Source organism: Podarcis liolepis (assembly GCF_965112155.1).
Source record: "Podarcis liolepis genome assembly, chromosome: 13".
Classification (NCBI taxonomy): Eukaryota; Metazoa; Chordata; class Lepidosauria; order Squamata; family Lacertidae; genus Podarcis; species Podarcis liolepis.
In genome coordinates, this window is record NC_139573.1 from 48,823,242 (window position 1) to 48,847,952 (window position 24,711).

Here is a 24,711-nt window from a genome sequence, read left to right on the forward strand (position 1 = left end):
GAAAAGAGAAGGACGATGAAGCCTACCTGTAAACTCCCCAAAAAACTTCTTGCAGACGAGCCTCAAGAGGGGGCGGATGTTGAGTTTCAACTCTTCTTTGGTCAGGTGGATCCCCAGTTCATCCAGAGTCCGGGGCAGGGTGGTGTCAACGTCCCCAACAACCTGGGGAGAAGCGAGGAAGTGAGCCGGCGGAAGATCGAAGCAGAGAAGGTTCCAGACCAGGAGCGGCTTAACTTTTTTTTAAAAAGCTTTTTTTAGCATATGTTTAAATCTCTGCCTTAAAAAATAAAACTGGTGTAAATATGTACATTTTTTGGCAAAGGGTGTTTAAGGAGATAACAGAAATCACTAGGTTAAAGCTAACCGAAAGACCAGGGGTAGCATGGTTATCCATTTACGATGGGGTAGAAGATTCGCAGGCTGTGAAGGACTTGCTCACAAATTTATTGACAGCTGCACAAAATATTATAGCTAGGAAGTGGAAGTGGCAAGCAGAATACAAAATGGAAGAATGGTATAAAGAGGTGTGGGATATAGCTATTAATGATAAATTAACATTTGCCATTAATATTTTATTTTTATATTCAGTTGGAAGCCACCCAGAGTGGCTGGGGAAACCCAGCCAGATGGGCGGGGAATAAATAATAAATTATTATTATTATTATTATTATTATTATTATTAAGGCAAGATGGGGAATATGCTGGAGAAATGATTTTGAGGAGATATGGGGGGTGTGTGTTTGTACTGTTAAAATGGAAAGGGGCCAAACCATCGCAAGAGGTGTTGAAATTTTGGGAGGCTGGATAGTTACAATTTTTATTCTTATTTATTTATTATTACTACTTTGTCAAAATAAAATAAAATAAATAATAATAATAATAATTTCTCTTATTCTAATCGCTATATTTTCTTGGATAAATACTCTGTGTATGCGTGTATTCACAGTCAGGGGTTATCCATCCATCCATCCATCCATCCATCCATCCATGGGAATCCAAAACGTACCTGAGCTAGTATCTTGTAGAGAGGCTCAAGAATGAATTCCACAAAGCTCCGCTGTGAACTACTGGTTGGGGCTTTTTTGGTGAATTTTCTCCTAAAAAAACACACAAGGTCAACACCTAAGTGCTTCTAAAGACTAGTTTAAAAAGCCTTTCCCAGTGGCCATTATCTGCACGCTTGAGAAAATTTCTAATCACGGACCAGGAGAGGTAAACTGGAAAAAAGCATGTGTGTGCACGTTTTCATTCTCCCAACCATGAGGCGTAGAAACCTTGGGACGAATATGAATTATTACTACTAGAAGTGCCATTTTTTTTGCTCTACATTCCTCTACCTGAATCTAGATGTTGGGTAGTGTGAAACTGCATCTATATTTTTTCTCTTGGGATGACTACGTAGATGAGTTACGCTCAGGGTTAGGAGACTGCCATATTTGGGATATGGAAGCCTTTTTTTCAGTAGCACGCAACTTGGCTTGCTTCCTGGAACAATCCAGAGTTATTTTCTCAGTCCACCTTTTTTCTACACATGACATTACTTGGTTTAAATATTATTCTGCACACCTGGGAGGTGTTGACTCACCTCGGAACAGTGGGCTGATGTTAATGGAACTCTACAATATCCTTACACCAAAGAGAAAACATCTGACTTACTTTCTGTCTTTTATCTCAGCATTTGGTATGCGTAAGATAGTTGCTATTTTTGGGTTGCTAATTTACATGGTTTAGGTAAAGCTGCAATGGAAAAGGACAATGAATTAAGAATAAAAAGCAAGAGCTCCTTACGTCTTGGGGTTGAAGTAGATGTCTCCCCAAAGGCGCTTTGCAAACTCCTGGTAATTGATGTCTCCTAAAATGAACAGAAGGCGGGGGTCCAGTTTATACAGCTTTTGTGGCCTATTTTTCACATGATTTAAAGCATATAGTGAATTTTGAGAGTCAGTTTTATCTTCAACCAGTTTCCTTTAAAGCTGCATAATTCCTTCCATTGTGTACCCAGCTTGGACCTGCCCTGGATATGCTCATATGCAAAAAGAAGCAATTAATTAGAATGCAAACTAGAACAATGAGGGCAGTGAATCACTGCAGCTACAACTATATGTACGCTAACCAGTTCCTTAAAAAATAAATAAATCTCACTTGAATCTGACTAAGGAAATTATAGGAACACAACATGAAACTATATAAATGGGTGGGATAATGCAAACATAAATAGCTCTGCTCTCAATTATTATTTCATTTATGGCTACCTATTCAAATACTGCCTTCAAGCTGGTGTACAAAAATTCATAAAATACATTATCAGAACATAATGGCCATCCAATTCAAGCACGCCAAGTTCCCATCGAATTGTATAGCATAAGTTAATTGGGGTAAAATCAGCAACTTGAGGGGGAGGAGCAAAATATGTCCCTACAAAACTCTATGGCCATAAAGGACAGATGACACCATTACCCCCATTCCAAATGTGTCCTGACCTTACAGTTTCCCATATAAGCAAATGTCTGCCACTCTCGCCTTTAGGAAAAATAAAGCACTGCCCTTGGAAGACCTTCATGGCAGGCGCAAAGCTCGTCTAACCTCTCCTCGCCATCTTAGTCCTAACAGCATCCACTGAGAAGGACTTGATGAAGGTATGATCTATGTGGCACAACATCAATGCCCCCCCAGGAGTCCTCACAACACTTGATCCATCTCTGCCCACCGGCTCAAAAGAGATGGGGAGCGTGCTCCAAATCAAGGGACTAACATTTATACATAGGCTTTTCATCAAGAGATGGACAGATTCTTAACTAAACTGCATTGCTATCTTATAAGCTGCACGTAAAGCAAATCACAGCAGGCAATACAGACTCAGTTACGACTAATGAGGAGTGAATGGCAAGCATTTAGTTACATGGGAGAAAGTGGTGCACCCAGGGACATCACTGAAGTGGCAAACAAACCAGATCTCTGCCTCTGATGCCTCCGGCCATTTGCAGAGCCCCAGCACTCCCCTAGAACGTGATGGAAAGCTTGAGAACTGGCAAAGATAAGTTGGATACAGAAAAAGCACAGATGATTTTCAATGCAGAAAAGGCTACAAACATAGCAGACACATCCTCACAGCAAGGTTGTGTGAACCTTTCAGAAGGAGCCAAGAGCCAAGGTGTCCCCTGACATGCAGACGAACATTTTGGCTAATGCTTACCGTACATGTCAGCATAGATCTTGGCAAAAGAACCCAGCGTGAAACAGATGCTGTACTGGGAGCTGGCAAAACAGACGTTGCCCAGGAGTGGTGAAAGAATCAGATTCTCATCTGTGGAATACATGCTGCGAACAAAGAAGTGGTTTTAAAATAAGACAGAAGCAGGCAGCGCTGCTATCAAGACACACACAAAGGGAAAGGCAGCAGTTTCAGCTGCTACAATAACAAAGCATTTCAGAAAACTGACACACCAGGGATACTCCAGCATTGACATTTACATTTAATCGATTAAATGTAAATACATGTTTGATAGTTATAAAAAAAAAACCAATTCTTTAAATGATTGAATGAATTAGGTCTGCCAGGTAAGCAGAGAGAACAAAAACTTTGGCACAATTATAATTGCCTTATGAGGAACGGCTAAGGGAGCTGGGCATGTTTAGCCTGGAGAAGAGGAGGTTAAGGGGTGATATGAGAGCCATGTTCAAATATATAAAAGGATGCCACATAGAGGAGGGAGAAAGGTTGTTTTCTGCTGCTCCAGAGAAGCGGACACGGAGCAATGGATCCAAACTACAAGAAAGAAGATTCCACCTAAACATTAGGAAGAACTTCCTGACAGTAAGAGCTGTTTGACAGTGGAATTTGCTGCCAAGGAGTGTGGTGGAGTCTCCTTCTTTGGAGGTCTTTAGGCAGAGGCTTGACAACCATATGTCAGGAGTGCTCTGATGGTGTTTCCTGCTTGGCAGGGGGTTGGACTCGATGGCCCTTGTGGTCTCTTCCAACTCTATGATTCTATGATTCTATAATTCCCCTTTAAGGAGTGATGGGGAAGAAATGAAAGTTTAAATTTCATGGAGGTTAGGTGCCTATACTTCAGTAGACTTTTACCTATATCCAACACTGGGACTTCTAACGTTAGCAAATATAAATCGAGGTAAAGATTGTGGATTCCCTAAAAAATGGATTAGGTGTAAGACTCCCCAAATTTGGTTGGTTGGTCTCTCTCTTTCTTATAGAGTGATCTGGGTGTGGCTTTGCATCCATGGCTATATCCAGTGGTGAGTGTCAATGGAACTAACTTAACTCTCAAAAGCATGTTATAAATGCTGGCATTTCTATACCTGATTAAGCCGTTGACTTCATCCACTATGTGCCGCAGCTTGTAGTAAGCGTCAGTAGGAGGCAATTTCAGTTCCAGTATCAGCCGGTCAATCTTGTTAATGCACACGGTCACTGCCAGCCTCTCCTGCACTGCATGCTTGATCAACCGTTCGGTGTTGAGCATGACCTACGGGGACACACAATAGAAGATGATGCCAGGCGGGGCGTGAGAAATCGGCCGCTGACCCTTCCCTGCTGGGAAAGCAGCCGGCAGGAGCGTGTATGCTCAGCAATCAGCATGAGGTCCGCTTTTAGAAAATGTGTTTAATGCAACATTGTCTTCCTTTAAGCCTGCCCCATCCAATGACCTTTGACAAAAACAAAGCTCTTAATCACATGGGGAAATGAACACGCAGGAGAGGGAGGAAGATTAAATTTTATGGTGCAGCAGCACATAAATGCAGAGAGAAGCAGAAGATACCCCTTTAAAATGGAGGAAACTGGTGCTAGTGCAAAGAGAAGGGGGCAGTCTTTGGATGGGGCAACCTGAGATGGGGCAGTCCCTCTTGGTTAACAGAGAGAGCTATCAGTCTTCAGTGATACTAAAGGGGAGGGGCATCCCTTCCTCACTCAGAACAACCCTGATCAGGCAGCAGTACATACAGTGGTGCCTCGCAAGACGAAAAGAATCCGTTTTGTGATTCTCTTCGTCTAGCGGTTTTTTCGTCTTGCGGAGCAAGCCCATTGACGGATTAGCGCTATTAGCGGCTTTTAGTGGCTTATCTGCTTATCGGATCAGCTGATAAGCGGCTTAGCAAAAGGGGGGGGGGGGAAGGGGAAAAAACCAGCAGGAACTCGCAAGACATTGTCGTCTTGCGAAGCAAGCCCATAGGAAATTTGTTTTGCGAAGCACCTCCAAAACGGAAAACTCTTTCGTCTAGCGAGTTTTCCGTCTTGCGAGGCATTCGTCTTGCGGGGCACCACTGTACAAGTTGCCCAACTAAGGATGTATTCATTGTGCTATTAACTGGTCCTACAAAACTTCATCACGCACCACTAGAGGTTACCAGGACATGGATAACTGTGCCCATGTGCTGGTGAAAGGTGCTCTGCACCACTGAGACTCAGTTGGTGATCTGTAGGAAACGATGGAACCAAACATTGCACGAGATAGGCAACGGCCACCAAAAAACAGTCCTCACATCTTTCTCCCTGTAGCATCTAGAAAGAAAAATGGAAGTTGTGTGATGTCACCACACTTTTGAATTTTGCCCATCTTTACTCCATGGCTGCTACTTACGCATTCAGGGAAACCTGAAGCAAAATAACATCGTGTCATGTGGTTTGCTTATTAGGTTTTTTTTTAAAGGGTGGGGGAGACACAGGGCTGTTTTTCTTCAACACCAGAAATGGGGTAGGAGTGGGAGGACACTGAGAACGTGTGGCTCGTTATGAGTTTTGAGGGGAGACTCTTTGAAAGAATCAGTAGGAAAATTAAAAGCAAATACGTAATTTCAAGGATATGAAACCCTGAAAAACAGGACAAACTAAACACACTTTAACTTTAACAACAACAACTAATGATTCTATTACTTTAAAAAGAACACCAACCAGAGCCAGACAACAAAGAAACCTCATCAATGTAGGAGTGCAAATATCCAGAATGTGGGGTCAGGTGGGATTACTATGAGGAATTATAAAATATGCATCAAGCCATTGTATCCATGATGAATACATTGTGTTGACTGGGTTTGATACATTGACAATAATTTCTGATCAAATCCCACAAGCCTCTGCATCTCTGGCCATTTCCTCTACTGCCCATCTCTCTCTTCACATGTCATGTACATAGCCCAGTTGCTTAGACAGGCAGGCTCCTGGGTCATCAAAGACAGTGGGCAAGTTTCTTTTATGTAGCTTTCTATATGTTAATCTTAGGGCCAGGAAACAGATCTCACATGAAGGTGACAATGATCGTTGTCCTCCTGTCCCCCTTCTTATCATATGTATTGCTTGTTTATCACCTCCGGGATTGCCAAATGCTCTTCTTTGTAGTTCTGTTCTTTGTTTACCCTGTGCTTAATTAGTTATGGTGGTTTAGCTTTCTCCCCACGTGGGTTTGTTGAAATGCTCAGAAGAAATCTGATTGGTTCTTACGAACACTCTGTAAAAAGTTCTTTTGTGAATAAAACTACCTGGGCCAGGGGCTGCAGAAAAAAGAGGCACAGAGAGACGATTATACGCACCCTTCCCAGAGTCTTGCTGGTTCAAGCCTCTGTGTGTATTCTTATTAATCAGAGTTCAATCCTTCCTTTACTTTGAAAACGCCTCAATCAACAAGCAGCTGCTGCCAGATAGCTTCTCTTCATGTCTAGCTCTGCCTGCAGCCTCACTGTGATATTCTATGCCTTAAGGCCCCCTCTGAAAGATGCCTGGACTTGAAATAAGGAAATCCCAAAAATTTCCTTGGCTGAAGTGTTGCACTACTGCACACATCACTTTCTAAACTAAAACCTGATTCAGCCTTCCTGGCATTTGCTCCCTGTCTTCTGTGGACAATTCCTCCCTCTCATATCTGAAGCATGCTGAATTCTCATAATTTATGTCCGGCAGCATTCCAGTTTAAAAACCTGTCCGCTTCTTCCAGATTCTTGGTGCAGAATCCCAGGGGCCCTGCTTCTTAGTAAAAGGTGCTACCTTCTCGTAAGCAATCCTCTTAATTGCAACCTTTCTGTGCAATACATCTCCTTGTGTGAATGGAAAGAATAGCCGAACCCACAAAAAGCGTGCCCACATATACTCACTCCCTCAGCAGCATCAATAAAGAGTACGACGCCGTCAGAAATGCGGAGACCTGCTGTGACCTCGTCGGAGAAGTTTACATGACCTTTAGGGAGTGAAAATATATATATTTATAATCATCCAGAAGTGGAAAGTTGCAGTATGTGCTTCACAGAGGAGGTGAACTGGAATATCCCTTGCACAGCCCTATGACAAGGGAAGAGACAGGCTCAAGGCAGAGTTCAAGGGGAAGGAGTAGCATGATAGAAAAGTAGAGGATGGAGAGAGCCTGCAGCACCTGAAGTCCACAGGAGAGTTCTGGCATCATAACAATGACTTGGACGACCCAATACTCGCCCCTTTTCAGGGGATCACAAATCTAGCCAGGTACTGGGGAGCAGGAGGAGGCAACTCCCTTGATGTACAGATCCTGCATTCAAAATGAGCTGACATACTTCCAGCAGAATCCTAACCATGCCCGTCTACTGTACTCAGAAGTCAGTTCTATTAAATTTAGTAAGTGGGGGTAAGTGCTGCTATAATGGAAACCTCAACTGGAATGAGAGAAAGCTAGGATTACAAGGAATGGTGCAAAAAACCCAAAACCCCACAGCTGCCCAAGCCAGTCAAATTTGGGAGGGTGGTTTTAAGGGTTGGCCACAATTCAGCTCACAATGAAGTATGCTTAAATTCTCCATTTCCAGTGCAACCGTGAGGCTATTCACATAAGGACCTGGCTTCCAAATGGCAATTTATTCCTCACTAAGCACTTCAGGCTGTGCAAAAGACAAAAAAGATGTGTGTGGTCGAAAAGCATCAGCTGAGATTATTGCACCTACTTCATAATATAAATTTCTCTATATCATTGTTGAAAAGAGTCTTTTTAAAAACACCTTATCCTGTGTTTCCTGCCAGTTTTTATGTTATGGGGTGAGTCTCCCAGACACCCAAACTCACCTGGTGTGTCCATGATGTTGAAGAGAAATGATTTGCCCTTTGTGTCTGGGAGAACAATGGTCACTGGCGTGCTCTTGATCCCAACTCCTCTCTGAAAAGAAACCGAGGTCAAGATGGGAGAGGGGTGAAAGTTGAGAGTTTGGGCTGAAAATGTGGACCATGACATTAGAGGGCACAGCATAGAGGGCAAATGACAGTGGCATGACCAAGAACAGTATGTATTCCTCAGACTACAATACTGACACGTAACTACGGGAAATGGTTACCTGGTATGGAATTTGACATTATGAGAAACTCAAGCAGAGAGACAAAGGATTGCACCTGGCATTAGTCTTAGTTGGAATACACCCATTGAAATTAAGGGCAAGGCTAGCTTTGGTGTAATAATTTCAATAATAAGATGTACACTGAGCAGAACATAGCTGGATACAAGCTTAAGATTTTTCCTGTGAGTACTGGAGACACTAGCAATACGACAAGAGATCCAGCACACATGGTGCATGCATTTCAGACCTCTCTGCAACACCTTGTGCCGTATCTCCCCCCACATTGCACTTTCATAATGGCTGAGAAGTCTGTGCAGCAGATATACTTACCTCTTGCTCAGTGAAGAGTATATCTGTATAGCAAAGCTGAAAGGAACAATAAAAAAATTTACTCAACAGCCAGATCATTTAAGGTGGAGTATGTTCTTCCACGTCATCTTTTTCTTTTTTTTCCTCCTCTCTCTCTCTACACACACACACACACACACACACACACACACACAGTGCTTTTTCCTAAAAAAAATGTTTAGGGCTACTCTCATTTTCCTACTCCTATTGAAATACTGCCCCTCAATGAGGCCAAACTTGGATTCACAAAACGTTTAGGGGTATACGTACCCCTGCATCCCCCCAGAAAAAGCGCTCTGTGTGTGTGTTTGTGTGTGTACACACACACAAACACTAAAGTAATATGTTTAGGATTCTAAACAAAACAACAAAGACTTACAATAAATAAACAATCAGTAAAGCATTCAATAATGGATGAAGAAAGAAAAATGAAGACTTCAAATCACTTCAACTTAATTTAATCAAAGCATATGGCTGATAATTTTCCTGGTGTTTTGAGTTCTAGAAATGTATAAACAAACTCCATCTTTTGATAAGTTTATAAGACACATCATCTTCAATCTGCTTCAAAACTACTGTTTTTACATATACGTACAGTGGCACCTTGGGTTACAAACACTTCGGGTTACAGACTCCACTAACTTGGTAGTACCTCGGGTTAAGAACTTTGCCCCAGGATGAGAACAGAAATCGTGTGCTGGTGGCGCAGCAGCAGCGGGAGGCCCCATTAGATGAAGTGGTACCTCAGGTTAAGAATGGTTTCAGGTTAAGAATGGACCTCCGGAATGAATTAAGTTTGTAACCAGAGGTACCACTGTATACAAATTGATGCACACTTAATTGATTTATTAATCAAACAAACAAACCCCATGATGAATCGACTAATATCTCTTTAACTGACAGTTAGCCCATGTGCATCTAAATCTTTAGACAACAGTATCATAAACCTACCTCTTAAAGGATTAAAAACAAAGTATAAGGGTAACTTACATCCTGGTCATAACGCTTTCTGATCTCAGGATGAGTCTGTTCAACCAGGCAATCCACAAAGCAAGTCTGGAAGGAGCCAGAGAAACAAAAAGAAATGAATTGGCAAGGCATGAATTAGCTAGCTAAATGTGACCAGTCCAGGAAGCATAAGGATGAGAGGCATCTCTGCCTCTCTCCCACTCCCAATCTGAACTCCCACTCCCAATTTTAGAACTACAACCAATGCACTTTTGCAATTTCCTCACAATTATATCAACAACCGTTATTCCATATCCAGTAAAAACATTAATAAATTCTAGCACCAACTCCATCCCGTTTTATAAAAATGTGAACAAAAGAAGATAGGATAGAGACCTGGCAACTGAGAAGCCAGCAACACTTGCAGACTCTCCCTAATAGTTTATCTAAATTGACGGCCCCGGCTTCAAAAAATCAGTAAGCAAGCTAAAATGATGACACCCTTCCGGCATAACTGCAGCTCAAGTGTGAGAAGTATGTGTGTTAGGAGTTGCTCTTGTAGACTGAACTAACTCTGTGAGGCCCAAAGTCTTGGAAGGGCATCAAGGAACTCTAAAACATTTAACCTTGAGAACCATACACTGAATCCAGTTTATTCAAAAACAAGAACCACACATGTACTGAGTGAGTACATCAGAATTCTGCCACATCTACGGAATGGACCACAGCTACTCCTGAGCTGCCTGAAATATATTAATTGATGCTAACCTTGCCATGATGCAGGTGCCCACAAAGTGTAACATTCCGAATCAGCTCTGAGTTGTCCATCAAGTCTGCTAGGAAACTAGAGAAGACCAAAGGATCAGGGAAGCTTTCAGTTATACACGCTGCCAAGTAACGTAAAATAATTCTCTTTTATCTGAGTTACAACCCCCTCCCTGCCACAGAAACCAAAATCACCAGTATCTTCTGATATACTGAAAAAGCTTTTCATAGTCTACAGTGGTGCCCCGCAAGCCGAATGCCTCGCAAGACGGAAAACTCGCTAGACGAAAGAGTTTTCCGTTTTGGAGGTGCTTCGCAAAACGAATTTCCTATGGGCTTGCTTCGCAAGACGACAATGTCTTGCAAGTTCCTGCTGGTTTTTTTCCCTCCCCCCCCCTTTTCTAAGCCGCTTATCAGCTGATCCGATCAGCAGATAAGCCGCTAAAAGCCGCTAATCCTTCAATGGGCTTGCTTCGCAAGACAAAAAAACCGCTAGACGAAGAGAATCACAGAACGGATTCTTTTCGTCTTGCGAGGCACCACTGTACTTTGATTTTTAGTTGATAGTCACTATCTTTTTAAAGTACTCTTAGTTGCCTTCACCTCTCAAGCTTAATCCACAGCTCTGCCTTTCCAAACCCTTCTTCCACATCACTGGAAAGGGGAGGGGGAACCAACAGGACCACATGGTGTTTATCCTGAATTTTAGAAGCATTAAGATAAAGGGGCAGGGAACCTAGATGCTGTTGGACTTCAACTCTCATGAGCCCCTGCCACCAATGGTCATAGACGATGGGAGTTGTAGTTCAATGACATCTGGAGGGCCTCAGGTTCCCAACCCTTGAACTGGTAATTGGAAGGAGTTTATATGTGATGGAGGGGTAATTCTGTAAGTGGGTGTGCGGAGAAATAAGTAAACACATCTGGTTAAGACTTTGTATTATTTGGACTGTAAGGAGAGTTAACTGTTGCTTCGTCCCTGTTCCTGCCAACCTAGCAGTTCGAAAGCACACCAAAAGTGCAAGTAGATAAATAGGTACCGCTCCGGCGGGAAGGTAAACGGCGTTTCCGTGCGCTGCTCTGGTTTGCCAGATGCGGCTTAGTCATGCTGGCCACATGACCCAGAAGCTGTACGCCGGCTCCCTCGGCCAGTAAAGCGAGATGAGCGCCACAACCCCAGAGTCGGCCACGACTGGACCTAATGGTCAGGGGTCCCTTTACCTTTAATATGCCCCAAGGCCACAAAATAGAATTGGGAATAAATTTAGAGGAATAACATGATTACTAAGTCCTCCTCTGCTCGTCTGTAGATGTGAGAGAGCTAGAAGTACCAACAGAAGGGAGTTGCACAGGGAAAGAGAGAAAAAGAGAACAAACAAGCTATACTCACTCCATCTCATACACTGTGACTGGCAATGTTTGCTCCATGAGGGAGAATTTCTTGGTCTTCACGGGTTTAATAATAGGCTCTGAAAACAAACACAAGAAATAATATCCCTTTAAAGAGAAAAGCAGAAAAGCCCTACCTCAACACTCAGCCAAGTAGAAAAAAGGAGCAAAACACAAACTTTTTGCGTGTCCTTGATCCCAGGTTCAGTTCCTGGTATCTGTGACTGAAGTCTCTGTTAAGGCTTGGAAAGATCTTGGAAAGTTACCTCCAGTCATTGGGTGCAAACAGTACAGATAGAGCAATCCAATGGAAATAAAATTGTTTCTTGGCTTTCCCATTTCAGATTGCAGATAGGTGCTCAACTGAATGACTGCTGATCCAGTATGCTATGTAGAAGACTCTTGCCTTCTCCCTGACAAGGTAGTTCTATAATTTCTCACCTGTCAAAGGCTGTGTGTCTTCCTCTTGCACAATGGTCTCCACCTCTGGACCGTAAACCTCCTCAGCCGTTGGATAGTATTTCTTATCCTCGTGCAGCACCACATCCATCCCAGGGTGGTCATCATCGTGGTCTCCAATGTCGTCATCGTCGTCGTCCTCATCAAGCTGAAAACAGAATGAAGGGCCTTCAGCTGGTCTCTAGCAATTTCCATCCAGTGCAGTCCCAATTATGGAACTTGGGGTTGGCTCCCATGTGCATGTTCATCACTTGATGATGGCAACATCAAGCTTGCAAAAGTTTATACACTCAGGTCCTGCGTCATGAACACAATGCGTTCTCTGGAAATTGTTAGGTGAATGTTCACAAAAAGAATTAATGATTTCCATTGATTTCTATGGGGGAATTTCTAATGCGTTCCCGACCACAAAATCTGTGGTGCATATAGGCAGGTTTGGGTACTAATCCCTTGTGTTGGGGTAAGTGAATTTTTGCACAGTGAGCATTTGTAAAATGGGACCTGCATGTGCAATTTATTTGTTGGACTTCAAAGTGTCATGGGACACCCAGTTGCCTTTGCAGCGACCATGTAACATGGCTAGTTTCCTTGAATGAGCGTGACACCTTTTTTCATGATCCTAAAAAGTTAAATTAACTACTTAACCAAATGAATAACCCAAATATTCAATCATCCAACAGCCTTAACTAAAACCATCAGGTGGCCCTTTAGTATAGTTAACATTTAGAGGAAGCATAATCCCCATACCTCATCTAGATCCTTTGAATCCCGACCCATCTCGTCGTCATCGTCGTCAGAATCAAGCTCTGGGCCAATATAATTCCCAAATTCATCATACAGATCTGTATCCATGTTGCCGGACCCTGGAAAGAAGAAAAGCCATTAAAACAAGTATAGCAAGGTCAGTTTTTATCCTGAAAAGTGGTGTTTTTTTTATTGCTGGATTTTGCTAGCTATTCAGTAGGGATATAAGGAGTGTAGGGGTGTGTTTTCCTGCTTATTGTGTTTTTGACAGCTTGTTTGCTTATTTTTATTGTGAACCTCGCCTGTAGAAACCTCCACAGCTGTCCATCACAGTAGCGCCTGCCCCTTGTTTCCAGTTCATTTGTACCTTCTAGTTTACTCAAGTGCCCCTTCTAGCCGATCAGGCTTCATAACAGACCCCTGACCTCAGTGGGGCTTCGGCTTCCCCCACCCCGCTTAAGGAAAGGCGTTTAAGACCACAGCCGAAGTTGTCGCCTTTTCTTCTTCTAAAAATCAAGTTTCTAGTCCTTAGAGGCCTGGGGAACAAAACACGGTGCGGCTGAGAAGCGCCTATATCACACGCATGCCGAATATTACGCGCACCTTATCTGCCTTCCCTTCCTCCTCGGCGGCGCCTTTCTCAGCACAGAACGGAGCCCTCGCTGAGAGAAGAAGCGCGCGTTGCTCGCGACGTTCTTCTTTTTCCGTCGCGCGCCGCTGCGACGCTGCCGTGGAAAGGCCCTCCGCCGCTTCCTCCGAAAGAGGCTGCCTATCCTATTGCCTGGCCGATTCGTCGCTTTCCCCCTTCATTTAAATAAAATAAAATACCGGTGTTCGGGGAGGCACGTAAAGGCATTCTTCTGATTCTTATATAGACGTGGGAGGGCAGAGAGTGAAGATTATAATCAGGCGACTAGCGAAGACAACTCCTTTCTCCGGAGGGTCCTTCGCGTCCCGGCGTGGTCTGGTTGTTATGGAAACCAAACCTAGGCCTCGTTGCTATGGAAACCTGATGCCTAGCCGGTGCGGGGTGGGGAACGGGGAAAGCGGAGGTGGATTTGGAGACGACTTCCGCAGAGCCCTAAACCGGTGTAATAAATAACCTCAATTCCTCATTATCTGGGAGTGGTACCCAGGGTCGTTTTTCCACGTAGACCCGTGGAACTCATAGGTGCAGGATGTGGACCAGTCCTTGGAATGACGCATCAGAATTGAGGGATGAGATACCACCCCACCCAGAGCTAAAAGAGATGCGGAAAATTCCCTGCACCTCAGGGCGCAGGGGCTTCCCCTGAGAATCCGATGCTTTGCCATATTGATACGCTTCTGCAGTGCTCTTTGCTGTAAAAATCAGATATTGCAAAGCTACTGTAACTGTTTAGTTCTCGCTCTCCGAAGGAAGCAAAAACTCTTTGGTGCATCTCCACTCCTGGAACCTTTGGCCGCTTGGGAAGTGGGAAGTGCACAGCGATATTCACCATAGCTGTCAACTTTTCCCTATTCTTGCAAGGAATCCTATTCAGAATAAGGAAATTTCCCTTTAAATAAGGGAAACGTTGACAGCTATGATATTTGCAGACTAGCATTTAGTAGCATAGCTTAATTTCTCTGCACTTGGGTGTGCCCCCCCCCCATGCTTTGATTCCTACGAGATGTGTTTCTAGAGTTCTTCGGGAAAAGAGTTGTTTGTTTTTTAAATGTCCTGTTGTTTGTAGATAACCTGAGATGGAGGGTGCGATCGACTTCCGTGCTTTGGAGAAAGAGTTGGAAGAAGCTATTGCTGCTGATGAAAAGTACCAGAGAGAGAATGAAGCCAAGTTCCGAGCAGTGCACCAGAAAGTGGCGACTTATGAAGAATTCAGGTTTCTCAAATTCCATTGGTCCCTTTAGTTAATGTGATGCAAGAGGCAGTACAGCTATCCAGTGCTTTTTTTTACTTTAAAAAAATGTTTAAGGGTGCTCTCATTTTTACTCAAGAAAATCATCATTTTATAGTTCAAATTGGGGGAAATAAATACAGTAAATGGACAAAAGTACAAAGATTCACAAAATGTTTAGGGGTATACGCATACCCCTAAACATTTTGTGAATACGTCCCCCCAGAAAAAAAGCACTGCAGCTATCTGTTTATCCATGAGGTCAACTGCTTGTGAATTTAACCCAATGAACATAATAATAATAATAATAATAATAATAATAATAATTTATATCCCGCCCTCCCCAGCCGAAGCCGGGCTCAGGGCGGCTAACAACAACATGCAGTCATGTGGCAGGCTGCTGCAGATTATACATACTGCAAAGGTCATGTGCATTCATTACTTATATGTGCCAGTGTGGTGTAGTGGTTAAGAGCGGTAGTCTCGTTATCTGGGGAACCGGGTTCGCGTCTCCGCTCCTCCACATGCAGCTGCTGGGTGACCTTGGGCCAGTCACACTTCTTGAAGTCTCTCAGCCCCACTCACCTCACAGAGTGTTTGTTGTGGGGGAGGAAGGGAAAGGAGAATGTTAGCCGCTTTGAGACTCTTGAAGGGGAGTGAAAGGCGGGATATCAAATCCAAACTCTTCTTCTTCTTCTTCTTATCAAAGAAATGCAACCAGTTCTCCCAACCTCACTATTGACTTCTGGATGTCTGAGATAAAGAAGGCTAATTGCATTTTTAAAAGATCTCTGAAAACACCACCAAAGATAAAATGGGGCAGTGATGGGGCCTTATTCTATTACCTGCTTTCTGTTAGAATTCCTGCTCCATGATTGCAGTCATGGGATTGTTGTCTATCACATGACGGTATATGTTTTGACTCCACAGAGTGGGAAGTGACGAAGACAGGATGTTTGTGTTACTGTGTTTCGTGAAGTGGGAATATTGTCCTTTGTTCTTTTTCTCTTTGCTGTCTGATGCTAGAGAGAGACGGAGCCATGTTGCAGTGTGTGTTTATATGTAAATAAAGTAGATTAGCCAAAATGCTGAGTTGCTGAGGTCTGTTACGCATGGTGCGCAAACTCTGTAGATCCCTAAGTGTGCCGGTGTTGGTTGGCATCGGTCGCTGGATGTTCGGGCTGAAGAAAGCTTATGAACGATCAACCAGGAGGGAGGGAACATGCTAGTCAGGCATGTGTCTCTGCCAGGGTCCTACTCAAGTGTAGGCTGAACTACTAACACTTTCCATGTTGCAGTGTGCACCACAGTAAGCTACAGGCACCAAATATCGTTATATCAGTAGCAGCCAGTGGCCACTCAAAGTTTCAAATGTCCAGGGCCATACTGTGCTTAGGTAGGGTAAATGCAATAATAAATAATATTCCTGTACTTTTAACAATTACGTATGTAGAGGAAATTTCAGCAGATACATGTCTTCTCATCCTTTCAACATTATACTAGCTGAGCTACAGCTGCTGAATTTCCCTCCAAATTGCAAAAAATGCCCCTTTCTCTCCTGCTTGCAGGGATATTGTTTCAGCATCACATTTAAAGCCTCTGGAGAAAAAGGACAAGCTGGGGAAGAAAAGAAATGTGTTGTGGAACTCCCATGCAGTTAAAGCAAACTTCAAACAAGAGAGTGAGGTACAGCTGTCTCAGGTAAGATTGCTTCTTTCCAGGAGTTTGGAGATCCTTGGTTACTTTTGAGCAATACTTCTTATTTTATTATCTATGTTTATTTATTTGTGGCATAACAAAGCATAACAGCAAATGCCTGATAAAATAAAAGTAGAAAGGGATATTGAGAACTAAACATATAGGAACAATTTTCCTTACCAAAATAAATTAATATCACCATTAAGGCCAAACAGTTAAGGTCTTTCTCCAGTGGGAGAAAGTGAGGATCCACTTGTGTTGGGATCTGTGACATTGTTCTTCTCCTCCAGGAGTTGGAACAGCTGCCCAAGACATCTGCAGAATTCTACAGAGATTGGCGCAGATGCATGAAAAACAGCCAAGAACGCTACCAGCTCCTGCTCCAACTTGGAGCCCCAAATCTGGGCCAAATCTTCCAAACAGATCTTGCTTTTGGTTTCCTAGGTGAATTCCTAGCATTGTTCAGTGAAAATATCTGCCTCAAAGACCGGGACTCTGTCTTGGAGATTTTGGAGAGTTTTTCAGAAACCAAACACTTTGGATTGAATGTGGAACTCATGAGTGAGCTAGAGAAGAAAAGCTGTCGACAGCTGTTTGAGAAATTGCAAAGGATGGGAACTGACCCTAGCAATCCTCCTGACTTTTCACATGCCACAGAGGAGGAAGGTATGCCTGTTACCCAAGTCCATTGCCAAGTAGATGGACCAACTAAAATAAAATTGATGGAACTGATGCGCCTTTACAAAGTCACCTAAAGGAACCTAGAGCTTGTGTCACAAGCCACAGCACATAGGGAAATAATGGAGAAGATACAGGGGAAAGGAACGTCCAATAGGAACATCTTCTATCAATCCCCATTAAGGTGAGTGGGAGATTATCAAGAGCACACATGAATTCTTGTACATCTCCAGTTAATCTCAGTACAACTTGTATAGAATATATATTTGTTGAATGGTGGATGGACCTGTTTACTGATGGACCTGCACCTGTTTGCTGTGTTTTTAGGTGAGCTCTGCCTTCTCCAACAAGGCAGATAGTGCATTGTCAATAAATAATATTTGTTAATGGATCAATTTTTGCTGTGGTTTATCTCCTAATTCTCATGGCACTTGTGCTATTGACTTCTGCTCTAGTTAGGACTCAGCAGGGCTTAGCCCCAGAACGAGTTGGCCATGCCAAGGCTCTCATTCATGGGTAACAATAACCTAAAGATACTGCTGTCCATCCAGGCTTAATATAAAATTGGTTGTAATAAGTATTGTGGGTGTTTGTATATAATCAGGGAGGAGTAATGGCCTGGTCCTCCAGTGCTTGGTTTGCCTGTCCCAAGTTTAATCTTTGGTATCTTCTGTTAAAGTCATATCATGTTGCTGGGCTGAGAAATACCCTGCCTGACATGTTGGAGGGCTGTTGGCAATCTGAACAGACAATACTAAAAGCCAGTATAAGTCAGCTTCATACACACACACACACACACACACACACTGAGTGGGATAACAGCTAGTTGTTCCTGCTGACCACTCTGGAGCTGAGACTGCATTCTAGAACTTGTGTGAGCAAAAATGGAAACGGTTCTGGAGTCTTCATTCCTCCACACACTGTTTAGTATCCTACCTAGTTTGCCTACTTAAAAGAGCAATGAAGCAGAATTGAGCTACAGAACTTGTAATCAACCAATGCGGAAGCTGTTGACCAAAGTGTACCACCATCAAATGGCTTCAGCGGGGTTGGCTGGAATTGCGATAGTCCTTGGCACTGCTGATGTTCTCCATGCCTTTGCCATTATAGAGAAGGAGGACGTGTTCAAGAAGACCCCTTGCCCAGCTTTTCTGATGTTTGAAAACGCTGCTTACTTGGCCGACATGAGCTTTGAGTTGCCTTGCAATTGCAAGCCCGAGGAGGTCACTTCTGTGGTTTGGTACTTTCAGAAGAACATGGGCAGACACCGGACTAAGGTCTTGACAGACTTTGATGGCACTTTGGTTGTGGACTCGAGCCACATCAAGAGAGGCGTTGACATGCTCCGGCGCTTCAGCATCAGAATGTTCAGCCTCATTGTCTTCCGTGTTCAGGTGGAAGATTCAGGGCACTACATTTGTGGCACCAAGAAAGGGGATTTCTTCTACGGCTACGATGTAGATGTGCAGACTTCCAGAAACATAGCTGTTGCCTTTGCAGATGAGGATCAGCACCCACAAAAGGACTTCAACAGAACACACTTTGCAGTCTTTACCGTCTTCTGGGAATGGACCAAGTGCAATCGCTGCAATGTCAGAGGTGAGCAACGGAGAGTTGGGCTTTGCTATGTGCAGAGCCCCCATCTGCTCAGGCGATACCGTACTACCATACCAGAGGTGGCTTCCTGCGGCTCCAAGTCTGTCCCAAAGCAGTTTCGGGGGGTTCCGAACAGGAAGCCCGAGGTCGTTATCCGAAGTTGCATGGCACCTTGCAGGAAAAAGATGTCCTCCATGGGAGAGGCATCCATCTCAGATGTCATCTCCAAGCTTGGGGAAAAACCCTGGGTTCCCGACATTCCTATCCAATTCCACAAGCAATCCCTTGGCACTGGGCTGATCATAGCCTGCCCTGGTGCCAGGCCAGAGCATGCTGTGGCTTGGGACAAAGACTCAACCCGGATGTACCTCACCAGGTTCCTTACCGGGGTCAACAAGAGCATGAGGGTCTTCATTGACCACGGAAACCATCTGCACATACGCTTTGCCCAGATGGATGACAGAGGCGTCTACTACTGCTGGCGAGAGGGACAACTGGTGGCTGGCTTTCGGCTCTCTGTTGTGTACGAGAGCCGCCACAAGAGAAGCATTGATGATCATGAGACACAATACGCCATCAAGGCCATCTTCACAAGCTATGTCTTCATCACCCTCCTCTTTGTCAGCATCCACATTGTCCGCTGCTGTGTTTACGCCTTCAGGTGCACATCTGTGGAATAGCACCTGTCCGGAAAACTGTTCAGGGGCTCATTTATTCACTTTTAAAATTTGTTGTTGTTAACCCATTTACCTATTGATCTAGTAAATATTTAATTTATCAGCTGTCTTGGGTCTTAACCAACTGAGCTTAACCAACGTATTTCAAAAGCTTTGAATAAGGGCCTTTTTGGAGGATTTTTTTCTCCTGTGTGGGGTAGCGTTCAAATTTATTAAAACAAGCGACATCTTCGCATTCCTAGAAGGAATGGCAATCTTTAATGTTTTTCATCAGCAATGGGGGATACAGAATGTTATCTGTTGCAATCTGTTGCCAGTTTGCAAACAAGCTCAAAACCTAGCTGGATTGTGGAAGTTCTAAATTTAGAAATGCTGAAATCAACAGAGCATTATCTCTCAATTTCAGTGGTTTGCCAGCGATTTTTACATATAGTTAGAAGAACTTTGAAAACCACAGTGACAAATCATTCATGCTTTGCCTGCGTCTGATCCAGGTTCCAATCTCCAGACCTTGGGATCTCCCCTTTTTAGAATAATTTCAGGTAGAAAGGCAGCAAACTAGTTTCCAGGATTCTTGTGTTGGGTGCTTTAAATGCAAAGTGTGTTTAAAGGTTTCATCTTCTTTGCTTCTAATCAGCTCTGCAGATTTATTGACATGGGTTCCTCCAGTGGCTGGTGTTGGAAATGGGTGGAAGGCATTTGATGTCTGCTGTGGTTGCACTCCTAGCAGGCTCAAAGGCTGCTTAACTCAGAATAGGTGATTTGAGGGCAGGGGACAGTGTATTGAGCCAGAGTTGCTACAAAGGCCCTGATAAAGGAAAAGGAAATGGGAAGAAGAGGAGGAGGAGAATGGTGAGTCCTCCTCAGTGCTATTGGCAGACACTTTGGGACACAACAGAGTCAGCCTGAATTTGTCAGCCTTCTTTTGGAAGTTGTGTATAATGTTTCCTATTTATGTGCACTTTTAGTATTGTTTCCACACTGCTCTTTCCAAAAGTCATGGGAACGTACTACAGAAAGGGCTTTTTCCGCTGTGATGTCCTAACCTGGAACATTCTCTGCAAGGAGGCTTCCCTGGCACACCAAACCTACATTAATGTAATTCCTGTCCCAGGCAAATATATTTGTATTTCCTCAGATCTTTTATTTTCTATTCACTTCCATTATGATTTTTTTTAAACTCAGCACATATGATTTTCTGCTGCACGTACGTGTGTATGTGTGTGGTTATTTATATGTGTTTTTATGTAATGTAACTGTTTTTGTATATATGCACACATAGTTATTTGCTTTGTAAGGCATCCTGGAAATTCATTGAAGGGCAGGATATAAATACCCCCTATAAATGATGAAAAAAAATGGGAAAGAAACTATTTTATGAAACACTTCCAAAAGGGAGATTAAAATAAGTGGGAGTGCATTTTTCATTAAAAAAAACCTCACTTCTTCATGTCATAATACTTTTAGTGATTGCAGAGGGTTTAAATACAGCATTAGAAATTGACCTGACATTTGGAAATACGCAAGTAATATTGAGAGACTAACGTACATATATTTGGCAGTACACAAAGAACAGCAGAAAAGTTGTAGTTTAGGTGCCAGCGATGGTTACAATAGGTGACAAACATCTGAGTTTAACATTTTTTTGTATCTAACAATAACAGTCTTTGTGGTAGTGGTTTTAGTAGGGCTAGTTATCTGCTTTTATGGGCACACAGGTAAAGGTCAGGTTGTATCAAAAAGGTATTTTGGATAAACTGTTGAGCACATAATTTCCCTATGTTCTGTGTTCGAGTGCCAGTACAAGCCTATGCCTGTCCACTTCTAAGCAAGTCCCACTGAGTTCAATACGACTTACTCAGAATGGAGTGCGCCAGCATTCAGGGCAGCTTTTTAAATGCTTGAAGACGATTACAACCATATTTTATATTCTTTTTACTAGGCTAAACCTGTAGCAAGTTTTATCAAGCTTTGATCTTTACACTTGGTCTCCTAGATCAGTAATTATAGAGGCGACTTGCTCACCTGATCATTTGCAATATGTCACTATCTTTCCCGGATGCCCTAATTTCTCTTTCTTTCTTTCTTTCCTTCCTTCCTTCCTTCCTTCCTTCCTTCCTTCCTTCCTTCCTTCCTTTCCCTCCCCCCCTCTCTTTTCTGCCACACCTCCGTCCTTCAGTATCATTCACATCAGTCGGCATCCCTCTATATGTTATTGAGACACTATTTTCTGCAGATTGCTTAAATGGCTAGTAGCCCTCACAATAATACACCGGCCTCACCCATTTACTTGGGTCAAGGGGTGTGGGGGTGTAGAGACCAGCTGCTTGCTCACAAGGAGCTCAACTAGCAGGGGTGAGTGAACCTGACATTTTTTGTGTCTCTTCATTTCTCATTTTTCCAGTCCTCAGTTTAGTTGCCCACAGTTCCACATCTGTTTGTGATGATGATGATGATAATAATAATAATAATAATAATAATAATAATAATAATGTGATTATAATCATCATCATCAGTGTCTTAGTGCATAGTCTTCCTAATGTACACATTTTTGCAAAGCATTTCCCCCTAATATGCATTTTTGCACAATCTTTTCACTTACCTATGCCCTTTTACGCACTTTTTACCCCGGTATGTGCATATCTGTACACATTATTCGGCTGGGGAATGGGAAAGGATGGCTATGTTTCCGTTTGCAAAGTGTTCTGAAAAGTGTGATTTTGGCAAGTTCCCCTTTATATCATATCTGAATCCCATTTCCCCTCTATTACTTGGCTAGTAATTGGCCTGGATGCGTTGCCGGTGGGTAACCTAAGGTTGATAAGAGGCTGCGAAATTCCAGACTCTTCCTGATGGCTTATAAACCTCAGAGGGAGTTATGGAAAGAAGGCAGAGGGGAAACCCCCCAAAAGGCAGAGGCTACCTCTTGAAGGAAGAAGATAAAGGAAGTTTGTATTTGTTGACTAGGTTCTTAAGGCTTTCCTAGTCTGACAGGAGGACAGAAAAGGAGGCAGTTGCCTTAAGTTCTGAGGGGTCTGGGACTGTGAGAAGCTCAACGCATGTACTTGGCTATATGTAAAACACAGGTTGCATCGATTTAGAAGGTGCCCAAAGGCTACTGTAGGGGTTTAGCATTGATCTAGTACTGGGGAGACCCAAATTCAAATCCCGCTTGGCCAGGAAGCACACCCTGGGCCACCAACCTTGCCGCAGATTAGACCATGAGAAGAGATTGCGGTGGAGGCCCACGGGTGGGGTGAAAACTGTAGTCACTAGCCAACTTGGACCAGTATTCCTTTCCAACTCCAAATCTAGCAGGGGGGGAAACTTCATACATGAAGAAAACTCATTCAATGCAGGAGCAAACTAGCTGACAGGGACAGCTTTAAGGTTTTAAATAGCTGTCATATGGGAAGAACGGCAAAGATCCCTCTCCTGATGTGGTCCTGATAACTCCCCACTCTATCCCACAGTGTTTATTAGCACTGGGAGGGACGCTCCCAATTTTCCCCTCAACAAGACATCTTTAACAGCTTTGCGTCGCAGCTAAACATTCAGAAGGGACTGTTTTCACTATTTGGGGATAATTTGCAAGATGAATTGCTATCTTGTCACATGCCTTTCTGTTATGTACTGAGTTGAATAGGATCCAAAATGCAGCAGTCTGATTGGTCCCAGAACAATGGGCTCCAGAATACAGCAGTCTGATTGGTCCACAGGAGCCACCCAATCCAGCTCCAGGTGGAAGTGAATCTGCGACCTGATTGGCCTACAGGAGAATCCCGGAATTAGCCAATCACGTGCAGCCCATTGTGTAAATAATGTATATAAAGCAGACATTCTGGGGGAACTTCCATTCCTCCTCACCACTATGAGCTGAATAAAGAGCATGAAATCCACTCTCGACTCTGAGTATATTTCAGTTTCTTAAGGACACGTGTTATGCTTCTGGGGAGACAAGCTAACTTCCTACCATTGTTCCCCTCGAAATACCTCCCTTCTAGGCCTCTCTCACACACACCTCTCTCAGCATCAACAGTAAACACGGATCCTATTCATTAGTAGGTTTATTGAGAAGCAGCAGGTTTGGTGTTAAGCCCAAGGCGGATAACATCTAGGAGAGCAACAGCCCAGTCTAAACACGGTGCCTCATTCGGACACAGTGAGGGAAGCATACAAGATGCGAGAAAGCGGGTGGGCCCCCAACCCCACCTGAAGCACCAGGCAATTGAGGCCCAAGAGGCAGCAGTCGGGTATACTTTCCCAGCAATAGTTAAATTTGCAAATGTTTCCCACCCCTCGTAGCAGCGGCATATTCGGCGTGCGGAGCTGTTTTGGGGCCATAGCCCTGAAGCGTCAGGAAGGGAGGCAAGCTTCTCCTAGCGTCCTACAGCTACAGGCGTCTCCTCCCTCCCTTCGCTAGCGTGGCTTCTACTTTGCGGCCGCTGGCTTCACACCACTTCCTTGTGCTCCTGGGTTGACTCCTTGATCACCTGCAGGCAGAGCGGGGAGAAGAACGGGAGGGAAGTTATTCGCCCTGCTTGGGTCGCAACCTAGCTTTCAGCGGCCACAAAACAGCTCCTATTCATTTTGAGACTGTTATGTACTGAGTTGAATAGGATCCAAACTGCAGCAGTCTGATTGGTCCTAGAACAATAGGATCCAAATTACAGCAGTCTGATTGGTCCTAGAACAATAGGATTCAGAATGCAGCAGTCTGATTGGTCCAAGAACAATGCAGCAGTATGATTGGTTGGCAGGAACCATCCAATCATGCTCCAGATATAAGTGAATCCACAACCTGATTGGCTTACAGTGGAATTCCAGAATTAACCAATCATGTGCAGCCCATTGTGTAAATAATGTATATAAAGCAGATACCTTGAGGGGACATTCATTCATTCCTCCTCACCACTATGAGCTGAATAAAGAGCATGAAATCACTTTGCGACTCTGAGTATATTTCAGAGACTTTGTGTGCTCCCTTCTAAATGCTTCAGGTTCCCATTGCTTACTCCCACCTGCCCCCTAAAAATCAAAATCAAAGCAGGGTCTATGGCAGCACAGAACTAGTAACTTGATGGTTGATGCACAAGAATATTGCCAAAACTGGTGACATTTAATTGAAAATTTAAGCACAGCCCCTCCAAGTGTCCCTATTTTCCAGGGACGGCCCTGGATTGATAGCTGTCCCGGTTTCTGATTTGATCCTGGAATGTCCCACTTTTCCT

The 24,711-nt window shown here is 43.6% G+C and overlaps 4 protein-coding genes across 8 annotated transcripts in view; 2 read left to right on the forward strand and 2 right to left on the reverse strand.

Annotated features, from left to right (window-relative positions):
• Nucleotides 1-13,698, reverse strand: part of EFTUD2 (elongation factor Tu GTP binding domain containing 2) — a 30,866-nt gene extending 17,168 nt beyond the window's left edge. The window contains exons 1-14 of one of the 2 annotated variants that reach the window (XM_083470510.1): nucleotides 13,558-13,698; nucleotides 12,958-13,073; nucleotides 12,193-12,358; nucleotides 11,753-11,831; nucleotides 10,366-10,441; nucleotides 9,640-9,705; nucleotides 8,632-8,667; nucleotides 8,036-8,126; nucleotides 7,102-7,184; nucleotides 4,318-4,484; nucleotides 3,194-3,318; nucleotides 1,789-1,852; nucleotides 1,007-1,097; nucleotides 27-162 (exon numbers count right to left, since the gene is read on the reverse strand). In XM_083470510.1, coding sequence (XP_083326636.1) covers nucleotides 27-162; nucleotides 1,007-1,097; nucleotides 1,789-1,852; nucleotides 3,194-3,318; nucleotides 4,318-4,484; nucleotides 7,102-7,184; nucleotides 8,036-8,126; nucleotides 8,632-8,667; nucleotides 9,640-9,705; nucleotides 10,366-10,441; nucleotides 11,753-11,831; nucleotides 12,193-12,358; nucleotides 12,958-13,062 — 1,285 coding nt within the window. In that variant the 5' untranslated portion in view covers nucleotides 13,063-13,073; nucleotides 13,558-13,698. Of the gene's footprint in view, nucleotides 1-26; nucleotides 163-1,006; nucleotides 1,098-1,788; nucleotides 1,853-3,193; nucleotides 3,319-4,317; nucleotides 4,485-7,101; nucleotides 7,185-8,035; nucleotides 8,127-8,631; nucleotides 8,668-9,639; nucleotides 9,706-10,365; nucleotides 10,595-10,905; nucleotides 11,832-12,192; nucleotides 12,359-12,957; nucleotides 13,074-13,557 lie in introns of both variants that reach the window. The other variant, XM_083470511.1, reaches the window with a different exon arrangement.
• A 216-nt stretch (nucleotides 13,699-13,914) lies between these two features.
• Nucleotides 13,915-17,598, forward strand: DNAAF19 (dynein axonemal assembly factor 19). Of its 2 annotated transcripts, none has more exons than XM_083470538.1 (4): nucleotides 13,915-13,977; nucleotides 14,670-14,816; nucleotides 16,400-16,532; nucleotides 16,820-17,598. In XM_083470538.1, exons 2-4 carry the CDS (start codon nucleotides 14,680-14,682, stop codon nucleotides 17,282-17,284), a joined length of 735 nt encoding a protein of 244 aa, XP_083326664.1. In that variant the 5' UTR covers nucleotides 13,915-13,977; nucleotides 14,670-14,679; the 3' UTR covers nucleotides 17,285-17,598. The 2 variants fall into 2 exon arrangements, with proteins under 2 accessions (XP_083326664.1, XP_083326663.1); XM_083470537.1 differs by having other exon boundaries at nucleotides 13,930-14,045.
• A 101-nt stretch (nucleotides 17,599-17,699) lies between these two features.
• Nucleotides 17,700-19,583, forward strand: FAM187A (family with sequence similarity 187 member A). Its single transcript, XM_083470529.1, has one exon. It carries the CDS (start codon nucleotides 18,206-18,208, stop codon nucleotides 19,481-19,483), a length of 1,278 nt encoding a protein of 425 aa, XP_083326655.1. The 5' UTR covers nucleotides 17,700-18,205; the 3' UTR covers nucleotides 19,484-19,583.
• Nucleotides 19,584-23,529: 3,946 nt separating this feature from the next.
• The window catches only part of GFAP (glial fibrillary acidic protein), a 42,163-nt gene continuing 40,981 nt past the window's right edge, over nucleotides 23,530-24,711 (reverse strand). For all 3 annotated transcript variants that reach the window (XM_083470527.1, XM_083470526.1, XM_083470528.1), the window contains one exon: nucleotides 23,530-23,973. In XM_083470527.1, the coding sequence (XP_083326653.1) occupies nucleotides 23,932-23,973 (42 nt within the window). In that variant the 3' untranslated portion in view covers nucleotides 23,530-23,931. The remainder of the gene's footprint in view (nucleotides 23,974-24,711) is intronic.